The sequence below is a fragment of the Melanerpes formicivorus genome, unplaced genomic scaffold (assembly GCF_026170545.1).
Source record: "Melanerpes formicivorus ecotype bairdi unplaced genomic scaffold, bMelFor1.0.p_v2 SCAF_7, whole genome shotgun sequence".
Taxonomy (NCBI): domain Eukaryota; kingdom Metazoa; phylum Chordata; class Aves; order Piciformes; family Picidae; genus Melanerpes; species Melanerpes formicivorus.
Window position 1 is genome coordinate 8716982 of NW_027142359.1, and position 19402 is coordinate 8736383.

General features: G+C 37.8%; 1 protein-coding gene across 2 annotated transcripts in view; it reads right to left on the minus strand.

The window, feature by feature from the left end:
* Positions 1-19402, minus strand: part of DENND1B (DENN domain containing 1B) — a 160458-nt gene that overhangs the window by 13216 nt on the left and 127840 nt on the right. For both annotated transcript variants that reach the window (XM_068140902.1, XM_068140903.1), the window contains 5 exons: positions 17922-18012; positions 13679-13719; positions 12754-12822; positions 10579-10635; positions 9687-9797 (listed from right to left, as the gene is read on the minus strand). In XM_068140902.1, the coding sequence (XP_067997003.1) occupies positions 9687-9797; positions 10579-10635; positions 12754-12822; positions 13679-13719; positions 17922-18012 (369 nt within the window). The remainder of the gene's footprint in view (positions 1-9686; positions 9798-10578; positions 10636-12753; positions 12823-13678; positions 13720-17921; positions 18013-19402) is intronic.

Sequence of the window (19402 nt, forward strand, 5' to 3'; positions counted from 1 at the left end):
TTATTGATTGATGCTAAGGCAGGAAGTTTAACAAGGCTGCTGCTATTAATTGTCCTCAAAGTGAGAAGCAAATAAACTCTTGATAAATGGCAGCACAGATGTAATTTCACATTTACTGGCTACTCAATACATCAACACGTATAAAGTTTCAAGAAAAGAAAAATATCTACTATGGTTTAAATCTATGAAGTACTGTTTCTTTTTTTTTTCCCCTTAAAAATTTAGGGATTATGTATTCAGCACAAGAAAGCAAAATAAATAAAAGTGCCCTGTTATTTATGACTTAACATTTTATTTTACCTATCCTCCTCTATTAACTCAACCACAGATGTAATCACGGCTTCATTTTCAAGAGGAAGGCAAAAGACTTCTCTATCAAATTTTCTAGTTAAGCACAACCTGTTGCCTTATTTTGCAGTTAAAAACCATGGACTAAAGCAATGTATAACAAAATCACACTAAAATAGTTCACATTACATTCCACAGGGACTGGTACTGAGGAAGATGGAAAGAAGACATTTAAAAAGAAGTACAGTTTCTAATCTTTCTCGTCATCAATCCTCTTCTTTTTCTGGGATATGGTACAAACAAGCATAAGAAATGCAAGGGATACCAACTAGCTATACAGACACCAGGCCAGGGTAGATCCAAACAATAATTCTGGATTATTTTTTAGAAATGAACCCTTTAAAAGACTAGTCGTGTGCTTTTCCTTACAGAAAGTAACACAAAGTAATGATGCATCACAAAACCATAACGCTCTGTTATCAGAAAAGTTGTTCTAGATATTGATTAAATAGATGATCTCTAAGATGCTGTATTTGCTTTTTCATTCTACCTTTTTAATTATTATGACAGCACAGGACTCATGGATGATTTCAAAATCATCAATGTTAAATTTAAAAAGCCTTCATCCTTCCTAGGGTAGAAACATTCTGTGAACAGATTCACTCATACAGATGATGCATTTGAAAGAACACTAAATGGTTGGAACATCCATGAGGCAAAACTGTCATCAGTTCTGAGATCCTGCTAAAGTGATAGAGAGATACACACAAAAAAGTGAGTTCCAGATTTCAGAAAGAAATAATTTTCTGGAAAGCAGGAAATCTCCACACATACACACAAAAACCCAAAACAAAACCAACATCAACCACCACAAAACAAACACATAAAACCCCAAACAACCCAAAACCCCAAACAAAAAAAACCCATCTGAATAGTGACATAGACAACCAAAAATGTGTAGGTTAGAGTCCAGGCACAGCACTCTGAAATGCCAAGTAGACTGTAATGCAACTAAGATCTCCATAAACTTCTGTAAAGTTAAAAAAAAAAAAAAAAAAAATCAGTATCTGTGCTGAGGTAGAATTTGTTGGAAGTAAGGATGATACATGGCAGCCCAGTTGTGGGCTCCCCAGTTCAAGAGGGACACAGGGATCTACTGGAGTCCCACAGAGGACTACCAGGATGATTGAGGGACTGGGGTACTGCCCTATGAGGAGAGGCTGAGAGACCTGGAGCTGTTCAGTCCGGAGAAGATTGAGAAGGGATTTGATAAATGTTTATAAATATCTGAGGGCTGGGGGTCCAGAGGGAGGGGACAGGCTCTGCTCACTTGCACCCTGTGATGGTACAAGGGGCAATGGATATCAGCTACAGCACAGGAGCTTCTACCTCAACATGAAGAGGAAATTCTTCACTGTGAGGGTCACAGAGCAGTGGAACAGGCTCCCCAAAGTGGTTGTGGAGTCTCCTTCTCTGGAGACTTTCAAGACCTATTTGGGTGCGTTCCTGAACAACCTGCGCTTGATTCTATGGTTCTGCTCTGGCAGGGGGGTTGGACTTCATGATCTCCTGAAGTCCCTCTTCCAACCCCTAACATGCTGTGATCCTGTAAATCTTTTGAGATATTTACTTGTGGATAGCATATTACAATCACTCATGTTCTGAATTGGTTCTGTGGTGAAAAGTTAACAAATTTGAAGCTTCCTACTTTTTCTGTATGCTATACTCCTGAACACAGATAGTATTTAGGAATTTAGTAATACTGCCTTTGATTTTTACAGATTAATCATGCTTCTGCAAATGTGGAATTTTTTTTTCAATAGTTTTGTTTTTCTCCAGAATCACAAATTCCCATTTTCTCAGAAGAATCACAGACTGTTATTTCCTTGGGAAGCCTGCACCATCTCCTGGCCCATTGAATCAGAGTGAGGCCTCACACTGCCCACAGTCAGATATCAGCTCCATATAGCCAGATTTCATTCATTCTTCTCAATGGCATAGAGGCTATTCTTAGCAAAACCAGCCATTTACAGCTGACACACTGTGGCACCATGCCACAAATCCTTCTAGCTGCAAAGAGTGCACCATCCGAAGGCAGCCTGGCTGCACTTTAATTTGCAGCAACCAGCATTGTTAGTCTTTTAAAACAGAACATAGAGATTTTCAGTGCTATTTGCAACAACTAAAGTGAGCAGCTCTTCTATTAAAAAAAGTATTCTTCATGGGTATTTTTTCTTTGGTGTGTGGGCAATTTTAAGAACCTGATTCTGCAGAAGCGATTTCCAGTAAGTTTGGTAATTAGCAGAGAGATTTCTCAAGTGATGTTTACTGCAAAATTCAAAGAAGACCAGGCAGCCACAAGGTTTATGACTGCAGAATGAACAGCAGAACCCTCTTGCAGAGACTTGAAACAGCCTTTGCTTTAACCATGGTGAGCAGAGATTAAGGCAGAGAAAAGGAAAGAGCTCATGCTAATAAAAATATTGAAATAATAAAGAAAAAGCTTTACAAACTTGTACTGCTTCTCTTTTTCTTCAGATGTGTTCAGGGACTGAATGATAATCAGTCACTGTCACTGTTTAGAGATTGTATCTACTGGCTTCTTGGGGTGGTGGTGGTGTGTTTACACCTCCATGTTGTAGTGTACATTCCTGAAAATAAAATTATGCATGATACCTGAAAGCACCTAAATGTTTAAGCTGCACAAACTCCAGTACAAAAAGAAATAAAGTAAGAGAGCATTGCCTGATTTCTAAGAGGTGCTGTGCTGTAAAAAGCCAGGTTTACACACAGCAAAGGACACACGTGTGCCTGCACCACTCCAGAATGGCATTAGAGCCACGAGAGGGCACTCTCGTAATCTACAATTCGAATTTTTGCTGCCTAGGTTTTTCATCTTTAATTAGAAGGAAATCTGACTGTTTTACAGAATGAAGAGATCTTACTGACACACCAAGACAAAATAGTTTTTTTTCCTCCAGCTTAAAGGAAGCTAACGATATCTACAATATTTTCGAATTATACCCCACTAGCTACAGAAAGAAAATTTACTCATCAACCAAAGCTTATTTTTAAACTATTTTACAGAAACAAGACATAATTGACATTAAAAACTAGCTCTCAGTGCTTATGACATCTGTAAACTGGAATATTTTAGGCAATGAGAGCAGAAGTACCTTCGGGCAGATAACCAATATTATCTGTGGGTGTTAAGCATAGATGTGATCTCAAGCACATTTTCTTTATCCAAATACAGCTCCCTTAATCGGAGCTTTTATGATTCTGAAATTATTGTGGGGTTGTCTGTAGGATTCTTTTTTTTTTCCTTAGTATTCAGTCACCTTATACAGAATATATATATTCAGCATTGCATTATCCCAAACATTGTCGCCTCTTTCATGTTCTCAAAAAAAAAAAAGGTCTGCAGAATAGCCTACTCTCACCACCTTTTTCAGGTTAGGAGGGTAATCAGTTACTGGAAGCCCTTTGTAGCTAATGATTATGTCATTTATTTTCCTGGCCATTGTAGGGATACTGATAAATGGGACACTCCTGAAGGTAAGGTTATTCTGAACACATCTTCCTGCCTGACACTTGCTATCTTTGTTGAACATAACCCAAGTAAAGCTCCTGCAAGCTGAACTGCGTACTGTCTAGTTACTAGGACATAGCTCAATAAAAGTGTAAAAGCTTTGACAGAAGACTAAAAAATGGTAACTCTCTTCTGTTTGAGAATACCAAAGAAAAACCTTAACTTGGGATTTATTACCTTCTTAGACACTCATTTAGATCCTGCAAAGTCACAAGTAGTTCATTTGGTTTCTTCAACATACAAACATTTAAAGCAGTGCTGACATACAGAGATTCCTGGCCAATCCACACCTGGAATCCAAAGGCCTGTTTCCATTATGGCTGCAAGGTAGCACATGCCCAAAGATACAGGCATTACATGCATTTCCTTAGAGACAAAGGAACATCATTAACTTACTCATTATAAAGTATTCTGCACAGCTCCCAAAATGTTTTATTAGCCACTAAATACATCAGGACTACTGAAATGCTCCATTTTCAATAAGCTACACTATGACACGATACAAAAGTACAATGACAAAATTCATAGTCATGAAATCAGCTTTGTGGCATTCTATCCAGGTTCATAATAAACATGCTCTCTTTTTAATCATCTGTTAATTTGGAATAATTTTACAGATCTCTCATTGCATTTAGGCCCCTGTCTCCCCAGAAATCTGCAGTAGCTGGGAGCAGTGAAAGAGAATTAAAACAGATGATGAGAAATCCGAATGCAGAGTGTAGTCTAATTCATGCACTGCTGCTCCTCCTCATCAATAGTTAAAGGAAGTCAGCAGCATCATTGGCAAGATACTGCAAACAGAGTCAAAGCAATCCCATGCTTCCATCAATTTTTATTTGAAAAATTTTAGCTGGTAATGCCTTAAATCTCCTACACACTTAATTAATGCAGGAGATAACCGTACCAGAGACATATCATTAGATCTAGGCATTACATGGTTAAAAGCCATGCACATGCCAAGGTTTTAATAAGGCTTAACAATAAAAAGCTTCAATATTCCACTTTCACTAGATTTTGTTGTGGTTTTCCCTTGCTTAGGGCAATCCATCTGTTAATGTTGACTTGCAGTACAGTTAGGCTCGCACACGTATAAAAAGCCCAGAGCAGCTAAGCCAAGCCAGAGCAAGCTCAAACGAGTGTTACAGGGATAGAACAATTCATCTTCAGCACAGATCCACGGCGCACGCGCCTGCACCCAGGCCTCAGCTCCCCTCAGCTCCTCTTTTAGAAAAGCCTTCCAAAATACAAATGATAGGAGGGTAAGCTGATCATTTCAGTCTGCAATAACACATTGAATTCTTTATCCTCCAATTAGGTTTTGACAGCTACTTTACGTGCCATGATTTGTTCTGATTTACTGTTAATTGCTATTGCTGATCTGGGGAAAAGAAAAACAAACTGAAATGACAACAACCAATAAAAAACCCAAAAAAAACAAAAAGCCAACAACCCCACAAAAAACCCCACCAACCCCAAAATAATAAAACCACTATGACAGCAGTGACAAAGCTTGGTAAATATTCATTGTTGAAAATGACTCTGCACTGTGACCAGTCCTGGTATTCTCACTGGACCAAACTGGCCTTGTTTTCAATAAAACCAGAGAAGTATCCTTTCCCTTGAGCCCTGTTAGGCTGAGGCTGCAGTTGGAACTGTCATCTTCACACAAAAGCAAAGGGGTTGGGTTTTACAAACGCAAAGCCTAATTGGGAGATCTTCATGGCTTTACCCTTGACATTTATTAAAGCCTCATCAACAAAACAGGAAATAACCGCACTAATTAGCAGAGCCACATGCAAACTACTCTTTGTTGGAGGAAAAGTAGATTCACTTCCTATTGTAAAGGAAATGTCCTTCCAGACCCCCAAATCCTGTTATGAACCAATTATTAAAATGACCTTTTACAGTGAAATAAACTTTCCTATGATACACAATGTCTCCATGTAAATATGTTTTACAGCATCTCAGACAACTGTTAGTGTTTAACTGTTTCCAGGAAGTGGAGAACGAAAAGCTCAATGTATGCATCCAACAGGACATGAAGTGTAACACCATTTTTTTTTTTACATTTACAAGCTTCTACATATTTCAGTATGGAAGATATAGTAATAAACAAAGTGCCTCTTGTTTGGAAATGAGATGAGCATTTGTTTGTTTCTTTAGCTGACGTTGCAACTTAATATCTGGTCCTTAGTTTAAATACACAAGGCATATGTATTGCATGTTAGTACTATCCTTATATCGCTGTGAACACCTACAGGCACCATTTTTGCAATCTGGCTGGACAGGTTCATTTGAAGGGTAAAGAGTTATAGAAAAAAAAAGAATTAAAACTGACAATAGCGATCTGCAAAATTCATTTCTTTGAAATGGTAGCCTCAGCAATTGATCAAGCATAGTCTCTCTCATACACAGCCACTTGTGAATATAAATACAGATCTTTGTTGAGATATTAAGTTGAAATCACCACTGATTCACAGACTTTGTATTTATGTCATCTTATTCAAATACCAAGAATCATAGAATTGTTTTTGCTTGGAAGAGACCTTTAAGATCATTGAGTCCAACCTTCCAACTAACACCACCACAGCCACCAAACCACATCCCAAAGTGCCATGTCCACAAAATAAAAACATGAGAAGCAACAATAGACTATTGTTTTTTAGAAATAATTTGGTTTGTTTGCACTTGAGGAGGAGGAAAAGGTGATAATATGTGAGTGAGCTGCAAAGGAAGCTGTGGAGAGTAGACTTCTTGGGAAGTGATCACCATTTGCTCCTTTCTGCCCACTAGGCTGAGGTGACATTTGGGATGAGAGCTGAGGAGAGCACATGAGACCTTCAGTTTGCAGCAGGGCAGAACTGCAGAGCTCTTAGTTACAATGATTCCTAGTAAACAAACCCTCCATAGGTACATGTATATGCATGTGTGTACACATACACACACAAATATGTAAAGAAAACCAGATAGATATGCACTCCTGTCATGCTTTCAAAACTAAAGGACCACTGGTAGAAACAGCAACAGTGATATTGAAGGATTTAGCAGTACACAGCTGCATGAGCACAAAAGCATGGAGAAGCTAAATCGCTCTGTCTGAACACAGGTCTTCAAAAGAAATGTTTCACTGCACCAGGGTAAATTATATTCCTTTGCAGCCCTAGACTCCTGTACCTAACAGCAGGCAGCACCACTGTATCAGTAAACTACCGCAGATCTCTTTAATAAAAGCAGTCTACAAGAATTCACTGACGTCAAGGGGACATTCATGTTGTATCTTTACACAGGCATCCACAACTGTAGATTTACCTAAACTAATTTGTGAATGTTAGCTTATAATGTATTAAAAGCTTTTTAGTACCTCGTATTATCAAATTACGGGGGGGGGGGGGGGGGGGGGAGAGGAAGTTGCTACATATTACAATGACAGATACCTAATAAACTTTAGCTCTATATTAGAATAGAATTAACCAGGTTGGAAAAGACCTTTGAGATCATCAAGTCCAATTTATCATCCAACACCATCTAATCAACTAAACCATGGCACCAAGCACCCCATCCAGTCTCTTCTTACATACTTCCAGGGATGGTGACTCCACCACCTCCCTGGCCAGCACATTCCAATGGCCAAGCTCTCTTTCTGAGAATAATTTCTTCTTAACATCCAGCCTAAACCTCCCCTGGTGCAGCTTGAGACTGTGTCCTCTTGTTCTGTTGCTGGTTGCCTGGGAGAAGAGACCAACCCCCACCTGGCTACAACCTCCTTTCAGGTAGTTGTAGAGAGCAATAAGGTCTCCCCTGAGCCTCCTCTTCTCCAGGCTAAGCAACCCCAGCTCCCTCAGCTGTTCCTCATAGGGCTTGTGCTCCAAACCCCTCACCAGCTTTGTTGCCCTTCTCTGGACACATTCCAGCAACTCAACATTTTTCCTAAACTGAGGGGCCCAGAACTGGACACAGTACTCGAGGTGTGGCCTAACCAGTGCAGTGTACAGGGGCAGAATGACCTCCCTGCTCCTGCTGGCCACACTGTTCCTGATGCAGGCCAGGATGCCATTGGCCTTCTTGGCTACCTGGGCACACTGCTGGCTCATGTTCAGCCTACTATCATTTAAATGGTGTATCTTCTCTTCTGATACTCAGTGAAGAAAAATCTACTGTGCACAAGATTCTGAAAGACTGCGGGCACCACAGCTGCCTATATATAAAGATACACTAAGGTCACAGTATCACAGTATCACTTAGGTTGGAAAGGATCTTGAGGATCATCGAGTCCAACCTATCAACACAGACCCCATGACTAGACCATGGCACCAAGTGCCACGTCCAATCTCCCCTTGAACGCCTCCAGGGTCGATGACTCAACCACCTCCCTGGGCAACCCGTTCCAATGCCGAATGACTCGCTCGGTGAAGAACTTCCTCCTCACCTTGAGTCTAAACCTCCCCTGGCGCAGCTTGAGACTGTGTCCCCTTGTTCTGGTGCTGGTTGCCTGGGAGAAGAGAGCAACCCCTTCCTGGCTACAACCACCCTTCAGGTAGTTGTAGAGGGCAATGAGGTCACCCATGAGCCTCCTCTTCTCCAGGCTAAACAATCCCAGCTCCCTCAGCCTCTCCTCATAGGGCTTGTGTTCAAGGCCTCTCACCAGCCTTGCTGCCCTTCTCTGGACACGCTCAAGTGTCTCGATGTCCTTCTTAAACTGAGGGGCCCAGAACTGGACACAGTACTCAAAGTGCGGCCTAAGGTCACATAGTTTAAAACTTTTTCACTGGCTTTAAGAGATCATGAAAACATGTACAATGTAAAACCTGCCAAAATAATTAAAGCAGAAAGTCTTTGTATTATTTATAACCCTACTAAAAATAATTACTTAATACTGATGTACAATTTCAGCATAATTTAGCAATAATCTTCTTCAGTTCTATCACACTTCACAAACTTTACATTTTTTGCAGGAAAAAACTAATTCAAGATCAAATTAAATAGACAATTCAGATTTTTATCATTGCAATATCTAAAGTAAAAAAAAATAAACTCAAAACAAATAGTTAAACAGATGGACTGCATTTATCTGCTTAATTCTCATATGAGTAACATATATACATTAAAAAAAAAAAAATTCACATAATCACAGAACTGTCATGGTTGGAAGGGACCTCAAGGATCATCTATTTCCAACCCCCCTGCCATGGGCACCAAAACCTCACACTAGATCAGGTTGCCCAGAGCCCTGTCCAGCCTGGCCTTACAAAACTTCTATCCATAAGCATTCATTACATGTATTAAGAACATGCAATAATGGTATCATGTACAAATATATACTCACACAATAAAATATGTACAAATGCAGGTATACATTCCCAAAAGGAAGTGTTGCAAAATCTATTTTGTCTCTGAAATACAACTGCCAAAATGAATCCAAAGATATTAAAGCACTTGCCAAAGTTCTGACACTACACCTGTTACTTCAAATCAAGACTAGGTAAGATTAGAGAACAAAAGGACAAGACACTGACATTGTATTAATTAGCTGATTTAGTAATAGTAATATCCTACATAACTATCTGAGCAAGGTTAAAGGCAATATGACTACCACACCAAAGTGCTCCAGTATAAGAAAATTAAAAAGAGAGCTTAACACAGATCTGTGAATAGACCAGAAAGCATTTGCTGCCCAAAGCCTGTTAACCACACTATCCAAAGACAGACAGTACAATAACCTTAAATGATTCACTGATGCACTACCATAAATAGCAAAATATTTTCCTCCTTTGTGTATGAATAAGAACAGAAGTTTTAGGTATCTTACCTGTGCAAGCCTTCGTTTTTCTGAGTTTGCTCTTTTGTCATAATGCAATGTGTAGACAGGAGTAGCCCGTACTGCACCAGCACCGCAATTTCCATAATCTTCCTCACTCTCCTATACAATAAAACAGATTTCAATTCCTTTATTTATAATCGTTATCTGCAAACGCATCCTCCAGATTATGCATGCAGAATGCATTCCAAATTATCTTGCCACAATCCATTACTGTCATGAAAATACCATCTGTAGTAAGAAAATCAAATCTAGCTTTTCAAGAAGCTGAATTATCAACATTGTAATTTAGAAGATGAATTGTTCAACCATCCAGGCAATATTTTTGTAAGTTTTCCTAAAATAGCATGAAATATATCTAAAAACTGATTCCTTCTCCTTACAGAAAAAATCCTATTTGGAAACAAAATTTTAGATGGCAAGTATAAGGCCTAAAACATCTTTTCTGATAGTACAATGTTAATTTTGCACAATGAAACTATTCCTTCTTGTTCATACATCTTATGAAACCAAACCGGACAACTACACCTTCTGAAATGCTCTGTACTGCAAGACTCTCCCTTCTCAAATTCTCAGCTCGAAGCAAAGGCTTCGATTGTGATATCAAAGCAATCAACTTTATGAAAACATACATCCTGTTAATGTATCTTTGAAGACCTCTGTTGTTCTATGATAAAATATGCAAACAATAAAGAGATTATTCCATGGATGCATAGAATGACAGATAATTGCCAGAGGGCTTGTTATGAAAAATGTATTGTTGAACAAAGGGCTAAGCATATTTCAAAAGTCATTAAAAACACAAATCTCATGTGATTTGTAAAGTACAAGCTTCAAACTGATACAGGAAGCAATGCAGGAGAGTAAAAAGTGTACTACGTACCTTGTGTTTTAACTTACTCTTCACTTCTTTTATTCCTTGCCTTGCCTGATTTTTTGCCTAGAAAAACAAAAGGACCTAAGTAGCAAGACACTGGTTGTAGCCACTGAACATGTTTTATAATGCCATACTTATTTTAACTGCTTTTTAAAATACCTGGTGACATAAGGGGCAATAACCTTTACTACAAGTTTCATCCATTCATTTTAACTACATTTTGTATATTCCTGCTTAAGGGATTTTTTTCAGTACATGCATGCCAGTGCTGTGAAAAATTCTCCAGCATTGCTAAGGACAGGCTAAAAATGGTTGCATACATCACCCCTTTATTTGAAATGGTCCTTTAAATTTGAAAGGGCAGTAAGGCATGTTGGAAAAATGTAAGATTTTCAAGATGACTGCTACAGTGTTCCAGTCTGGCAGCTTGCTGGGCAACATCAATCCTAAAAGAAATGAGGTGATTTCATATGCAGATGGAGATTTTTGCCCAGTGTTGCTGAACAGCATAGTGGGTGCTATTTAGGGGAGAATTCTGAATGTATTAAAATAGGCAGTCAAGGATCACTGTTGCATAGAAAACAGCCAAGAATATTCTTCAATAGAGAAATGAATTATCAATACAGAGTATCATGTACTTATGCTAAAAAAAGAAAAAGAAGTATTTAAAAAAGAGAGGCAGGGGGAGGAGGGCAGAACAGAGAAAAAGAAAAGATGGGAAAACACATGACACCAAAATCCCTAACCAAATAAGAAGATGAGGCATCTTTATTATAAAATATAGGATAAAAAAAATATAAAAGTTTTCAAGATTCTCTTGAAAACAGGGCTTAAAAAATATATTTAAGGGTAAAGATATAAAGCCATAGATATAGTTCTATGGTTTTCTATACATAGATATTCAGAAAACAATTTTCTGGAATCAAAAGGTCAGGGTGTCTTTTTGATCCTTAAATCATACATCTATAAGCTCAGTAGCAGCACAATGGGGTGCCATGTAGCAGATGCTAACCTAAGAGCCCCTTTAAACTTCTCAGATCATGCTCACTGCATTTGGATGAATTCTGGAGTGCTTTGTTTTAACTCTGAGGGATGGTACCAAGCACATTACTCATGGCCACCAATCAATTATCTAACAATTAAGAAATGCAGGTTTCATTCCTTTAGTCACAGGCTTGATAAAAGGCAAAAGGGGTCTAAATAGGAATACCTTATACACACAGCTCCTCACAAAAATTACTAGGGTCTAAGCTAGTGTGAACTAAACAAGAATAATTTGCAGATAATCTGTTAATGAACCATTTTTAAAGTTGTAAAGGAGCCTATGAAGTATATAATTAATACATCTGTTTCTCTCCATGGCTGCTATGTTTTCTACTGACATAAACTTAAAAATTCTGTTTGAAAACTTTACTTAAAGAAAAAAAAACTTAGCTCAAACTGATGTACTGATATATTCAGGACTACTTATTATGCATCCAACTAATGAAATATTTGGAAAAGCAAAAAGGAAGCCAAAACTATTTTAAAGTATTTTCCCATGTATTAAAAATGTTACCTGAAAATACTTTCCACTTCATTTTACACTATCGCTGCTTTTCTGTACTGTGTAATTGGTTTATTGGTTAGGCAGCCTTTGAAAACATGATCTTTTAAGCTCAGAAGTATAAGCATTAAATCCAGTTAAATCTGAGTATTCTAATACAATCTTTAAAAGAGCAGATGACAAAAAGGCTGCACACATTACTGATGCTTTACCACATCTTTTCAGTAGCACAGCACTTAATGCCAAAGTGAAATTGCATCTGTGTAAGCAAGGAGTCCATTTGTCTGTATTTTAATCATGGCACCAGATTAGGACGAGTTTAGAGTTGTGTATCAAATATCCAAATGATATCCAAAGGAAGCATCTATTATGCATTATGATTGAAATAAAACTAGCACAGAGGTGCTTTGAAAATGTCTGTTGTTATGTACAAGATATCTGGAAGATTATGAATCAACTCTAAATCACAGTGCTGCATGAGAAAACAAATTAAGCTAAAAACTTTCTACAGGCTGAAGTGTTTTTCTGCAGTGCATGTACAAAATGCTTAGGCTGTTGAATATTCAGGAAGAATTAGAAGTTTTAAGAGGTTGCAGCATTTTTATGTATTATTTATTTGAAATAGATAATCTTACAAATTTATATGCTGTTTTCACAGCTGGAGTGGCTTTGGTCATTGCTGTGTTGATCAGTGCTCCACCTTTCTGAAATACACAAAAAATGTATTTTAGTAACATCTTAGCACAAGTCAAACCTTAAAACAACAGGAAGGAAAAAATAAACAGTGTGGTGTAAAGAAAAAACAATCTTCCTTTTAAATCAGGAAGAATAACCACAGCTGTGTTTCCTCCTCAACCTGCTGTCTGCAGCTACCCAAGGGTTACAGCACGTCATTATCATAGCTGACACATTTATCAATGCATTCTAACAGAATGATGTATTTTCATTCTTCATTCATTGTTACCATTTCAAAATCAATTCAGAAGCTATGGTAATTTTTTACGTGTTCCTATCGTATTTATCATGCAACTTCAGAATACTTTAACCTGACAGGAGGAAGTATCTTGTTTAATCACAGGAGAATGCTCTAATCTAGAACAATATTTTTTTACTAATCTTGCAGAGTAACAAGGTTATACCAACGGTCTTCTGCTAGTCAAACTGCACAAATATGTACGAGAAAATTGCTATTTACTAGAAGTGATAAACTTCATATCAAATTGCACTGTCACACCTAATTCGCAGTTGTGGAATGTAACACAATACAGAAAGCGGTGAAACCCCTGACAGTACAGACAGGAAAACCTTGTGCATTTTGGTATTTGTTTTGTGTAGGGGACTTTGGCTTGTTTTGTTTGTGGTTTTTTTTTTTATTTTCAAGAAAAAGAAATCAACACAACACCAAAGCTATTGCATATACCATAAACACGTTACTACTTATAAAATGAACTTCTATCTTCCTTGGAAATGAATAAATTTTTACCATTACATAAATGTAAGGAAAAGGACAAAGATGTAAAGAACATAATGGCTCCTATAAATACTTAACCAAGTTAATACCTTCACTGTATGCATCCACTGCTGATAAGATCTTGAGTTTCCTGAAATACAAATGTAAAGTGTAGCACAGTCAAACATCCAACATTTTAAATGTTTCAACCCTCTGCATAAAAAATTCCCTTAGAGGATTATTCATTAATTTTATTTTTACATTTCTTGTTTATCAGGTAAGAATAAGAATACGTGTACACAAAGGAAAAAAATCCTAGGTGTCTCTTACTTCATGTTTTCTATTTTCTTTGTACAAGGAAACCTTTCCATCACACACAGATTTTAATTCCAATTGAGGCAGGAAGAGAAATTAAAACTACAGTAACACACTGCTGTAAAGTCTGAAAAGAAAAATGTCAACTCAATGGAAAAAATAATAAACAATGAACTACACTCAAGCATACTGATGCCAATGGACACAATCTCAAGAACAAAAATTGCAGGTACTGCAGATGGTACCATCCCAGGGAAAAAGAACACGAGAAAAGTCTACAGATTAGGCTCCTGTGCAGGAAAAATCCTTTTAAATTATTAACTGCATCCATTTTCTTTCATAAAGGGAAAACCTCCAAAAAGGCAACTGAAAACTCTTGGCTTGCATAGGACTGCTGAGGACTATGCACCAGTAAGCGGGTCATGAGGACAGCGTTAAATTCTATTGATGAAGAAATGAATACTATTTCCCACAGGTGCTTCAGCTGAACACTGAAGACTGACTCCCTGATGTCTGAGGAAGTTTAAGAGTGTATCAGTCACTTGGACACCCCAGTACTGCGAGCTGTTACTGACCCCAGACAAGACATTCATGTTGACAGCAATGCTGAAGTTTCAAACACAGAGTTTAGCCACTTTGTAGGGATGTGCTGATACTTGCTTGACATGACAGACTTTTAATAGGACTTCTCAAAACTTCTGGAGCTTTGCAGTAATCAATTAAATAAGGCTCTTGTGGAATTATTGCATGGGATAGTGGAAAGCCAAGCATTCTCCAAGAATGTGGGCTGAGAACTAACTCCATAATTTTAAGAAGTATTGACAAGTTTATTAAGGAGGTGAAAATACCTAAGCTGTTTATGCTTCTATCAGCTACCTTTCAGCCCATTCATACAATCACTGTTTTGGTTGAAAAAGACCTCTAAGATCATCGAGTCTAACTGTCAGCCTAATATCACTATGGCCACATGTCCAAAAATGCTTTGTCCACAGATTTCTTGAACATCTCCTCCACCACCTCCCTGGGCAACCTGTTTCAATGCCTAACCACTCTTTCCATAAATGAGTTTCTCCTAATATCCAATCTAAACCTCCCCTGGCACAATTTCAGGTTATTTCCTTATTTCCTCTCATTCTATCCTGACACTAGGGTGAAGAGACCAATGTGATGATCCTATCTCCAGTAAGAACTTCAAAGAGCAACCTGAAGCAAAAATGTCTTGTTTTTCACTTGTTATCATTCTCTCTCTTTTTTGTTTTTTTAATCTGGCTTCCTGGAACTACCAGAGAAGGCAGCATGCAAATAACATGTAAAAAGGTGAAATTTAACCACTGCTAGTGCATCAATGAAATGTCACTGAACCATAAGTATTTTCTCTAACATGACACTTCATAATTTCAAATTCTTATCAACAATATTCATACATCATCTGGCTTGTAGTATGCTTAACAGTGACTCTTTACACATCTGAGCTTTCTCTGTCACAGCCTATGACTTAAACAACTACTAGAGTAAAAGTAAATGACATCACAGAAAATCACTAAGTTTAACTGTCTTCTAGTTGTAAAGAGAGATTTTAGGGAAGAAAATAGAGACAAATACTCATCTACTGAAAAAGCCATATCAATACTGGATGTCCACAGCTAGAGTTGAACCCCCTGAAATACTAGTAAGAAATGCTGATGTGTTAAACCAAATTATTATTAAAAGAGAGGTTCAAAGGTTTTCACATTTTCAGTTTTCAGGTTTCCACTGCTGATTATAGACCAAGTTAATGAATTGATTGGATATATTCTACAAGAAATCCCAGTGCTAAGCCAATCAGTCACCACTGTATTCCCGTATTGAAAGTCATGTAAAACTCTCAAGAACTAATAATTGTATAGAATAATGCATCTAACAAAAAGTAAAATTTTAAGTATAAAATATAAACTGTAATGAAGATGGCTGATATTTTTTTCCCTCGCATACTTTTTACCACTTAACCAGGAAAAAAAACAAAAGGAAAGAAAAAATAGAAACCAATGAAATCCAAGTTTTATTCTCCAATTTCTAGTTTAATTTTATGTGCTGGTTCAGTTATGTTCACATATGTGGAAAAAATAAAAGTAAAAAATCGTAAAGAAATGTTTCCTGCTTGACTCAGTAATGTTTAAATTAGACTCTCTATAGCTAAGAATATGTCCACCTGTCCTTTCAACAGTTCGCAGCACACACTTTTCTGTGACTCCTCTGAAGGCTGCTTTTCACCTGTTTTTTTAAAACCCTGGGTTTCCTGATAAAGTTGATGGGAGTTAACTCTGCAAAGAGATCATAGTTCTACCCCATTAGCGTCATGAAATGTCACCTTCAATTGCATACATATTGTTAGCCCTGCACTTCATAATGATAATGAGACAGCAGTTATGTAAATACTGAATATGTGCCCTAAGCAATTTGTCCACAGCTTGGCAATATACAGCTTGTCTGACTTGAAAAGTATGCACGTGGTACAGCCTAACCGAGAACTGCCAGCGCAGCCCAGCATTCCCTCCTGAGTGGAGCCAGGTGAGATGCGGTTCACAGGCTGGCAGAGTGCAGCCAAGAAACAAGCTTTATCTGCCTCCTATTGCAGTTTTATTGCGGCCTCCTGACCCCCTAACTGCAGTCAGCAAACGAACTCTGCATACTGACATCACCTATCTGAATAATGGATGCTCAATGCCTAAAATCTGTTTACAGAGCAGCACAGGTTCCCACAAAAAGGCAGGAGAGAAGTAAATCTCTGTATAACTAACCACATCTTTATCAAGAAAAAAACCCACAAATTATCTGCTAGACACTAGCACAAGACACAGAGGGCAGCAGGAGGCAGTGAAAATCTTGAGACAAAAGGATTTATGTAATCTGAGTATATTTTGTAGAAGATGAAGATGGCTCTGCACCACTTGATGACTTCTCCATGCAGGCCACATTATCTCCACTACATGTGCCTGTTCAAAGGTAATCTTGCAAAAGACCATCATAAGCAGCTATCACATGCTTCTATATGCAACTCAGTGGATTTGTTAAAATCACATTACCTCCATTTACTGTGGAGGCTTCTAAACTACTTTCAAGGTTGACAGCACCAATTGTATGTACACTGTGTCAAGCGTATTTTGATTCAGCATTTTGCTGGAACCTATGATCTCTCAAACAGCAATAGAGCTGTACTAAATTTTTAATGGGAAACCATTCAATAATCCTGTAATGATCACGACTGGATCCAGCATGCACTGTTCTACATGGGTTAACTTTTAGCTAGCTAATGTGGAAAACACTGTAACATTGGTTGGATGAGGCTCTGAGCAACCTGGTCTACTGCAAGGTGTCTTTGCCAATGCCAGGGAGGTTGGAACTAGATGATGTTTAAGCTCCCTTCTAAACCAAACCATTCTATGAGTCTGAACAGTCAGTGAACATAACTGAAACACCACAAGGAAAAATATTTTTGTTTATGAAGATGGTAAACTTCCATTCTCAGATGATATTCAGGTATTTCCCTCATTTTTTAGAGTAACACATTTGTTGGAGAAAGCAAATTTCTTGCTAAGAATTCAGGAAATCATTCCGATTTCTGCACTGCAGAAATAATTATGTGTGAAAAAAAAGTTTAAAAGGCTTATCAACAATAACTATCTACAAAAAGTTCAGGTGCCCAAATTTCTCTTGTAAAATCATGTTTATATAGACTGCATCATATTATACAAATGTGCAGTTAAAAATGTAAATAATAACAATTAAAAAAGACACATCTTATACTGAAATCCATCAATATTATTTTACTGAATTAAACCAACATACCTTCATTTAAGACACTGATGTAACTAGGTGCATAATGGTATGTGCCCCAACAGTGATTTCCTAAAGGCTAAAACCCTTCCAAGAATGAATGGAAACAATGAAGCAGTAACAAGATTAATGATGTCTAAAATTCACAGGACATCATGAGGACATCACCACATTGAGAAGCTCCCACAGAAGCAGCATCAATGACTGCACATATTAATCCTGTACCTCCAGAGAAGCCTCCTGCTGTGATTTCTTCTTCAAAAACATCAGAGAAGCCTCTTCCTGCATTTAATTTTGATAGACGACCATCTATAAACTGGGGGGAGGGGAAAAAAAGAGTCACACTTTGTTGGCCCTTCTATTGCTTTATAGTGTTATAGTTTTAAGTGTGTACAGAACAATGGAATGCTATCTTCCAGACAACATATGGCTTAAGGACGACATACTACTTTTTGATGGATTTTGCAAGAGCAGCTGCACCTATAAGCAGCAGAAGTTCAGAGTATTTTATACAGATCAAGTAAATTAACTTTTGTTCAGAAATATTTTAAACAGCTTCAAGCTTTTCTTGCCTTTCTAATGGAATGAAAATATATAAATCTATTTCCTTACAAATGGTTACTATGTGTTTGGAATCATTATCATCTAAAGGTCACTGACACAGTCCTTGCATGTTCTGTTGTGAAATCTTAGGTTTACTTGGAAAAGACAAACAAACCTCTCTGGTATCCTGTTCTGGTTATGCATCAATAGGCCCAAAGCAGAACTTGCTGTATACAAAAAGTGCCTTTTGAGCAACTGAAAATATTACACCATACCTAGTTCAAAGAATCAGCATGATGTTTACTTGAGGTCCATTAAAAGCTTGTGTTCTGCGTGGAAAACCACCCTGTAAGGACAGTATCTGGGGGGAAACTGTAGCACAATCATCCAGTGAAACAGCAGAGGAAGGCTGTGTCTTGGCTTCAAAAACAGAGGTAGCAGCAGGTAGGGTTTGACTGGCAGCATGCAAGCTTACTCAAAGGACATTTTAATTGACTGTATGGGAATGTGACAAAGTGCCAAAACAAAGTAAGGCACAATGCCAAGGCAGACCCCTCTGACCCTCTCCACTTGACAGAGCACATTTCAGGGTTTATACCACCCTATTTTTAAATTCTAACACAACTGTTTGCCCTTTTGGGGGTCTTTAACTACCATTTTAGGTGCATCCAACAGTTGCCCTCACACGCAATTTACAGCTGCATGAGCACATGGATTTGTATCTACCTATAGGCATACAGCCAAAGACTGAAATGGTCCAAATATGTCAAAAAAAGTCAAAATAAAATAATTCACGATGGATGAAACCTCCCAGAAGGAATGGATATATCCTTTCCAAGAATTAACAGGCTTCAAAGTACAAAGGAGCACATTCTTAAAGGTTTAAAATCGTTTCAAGAAGCAACCCCTCCCTTTTTATGTTGAAAAGGCTAACTTGAGTCTGAGAGATAAAGTGAGAAAGCATTTTTCCAATTATACCCAGCTGATCTTCTAGCAAGAATTATGAGTTATTCTCTGGTACTAAACAGTACATAGGAGCTAACCAAAATTAATTTTTGGGCCATATCATATTTTACCACAGATTATCCAAACAGTGTCAGTGACAATCTGATGCTTGTCAATGAACAGATTAGTGACATGAAACAAATAACTTTCTCAGAGCA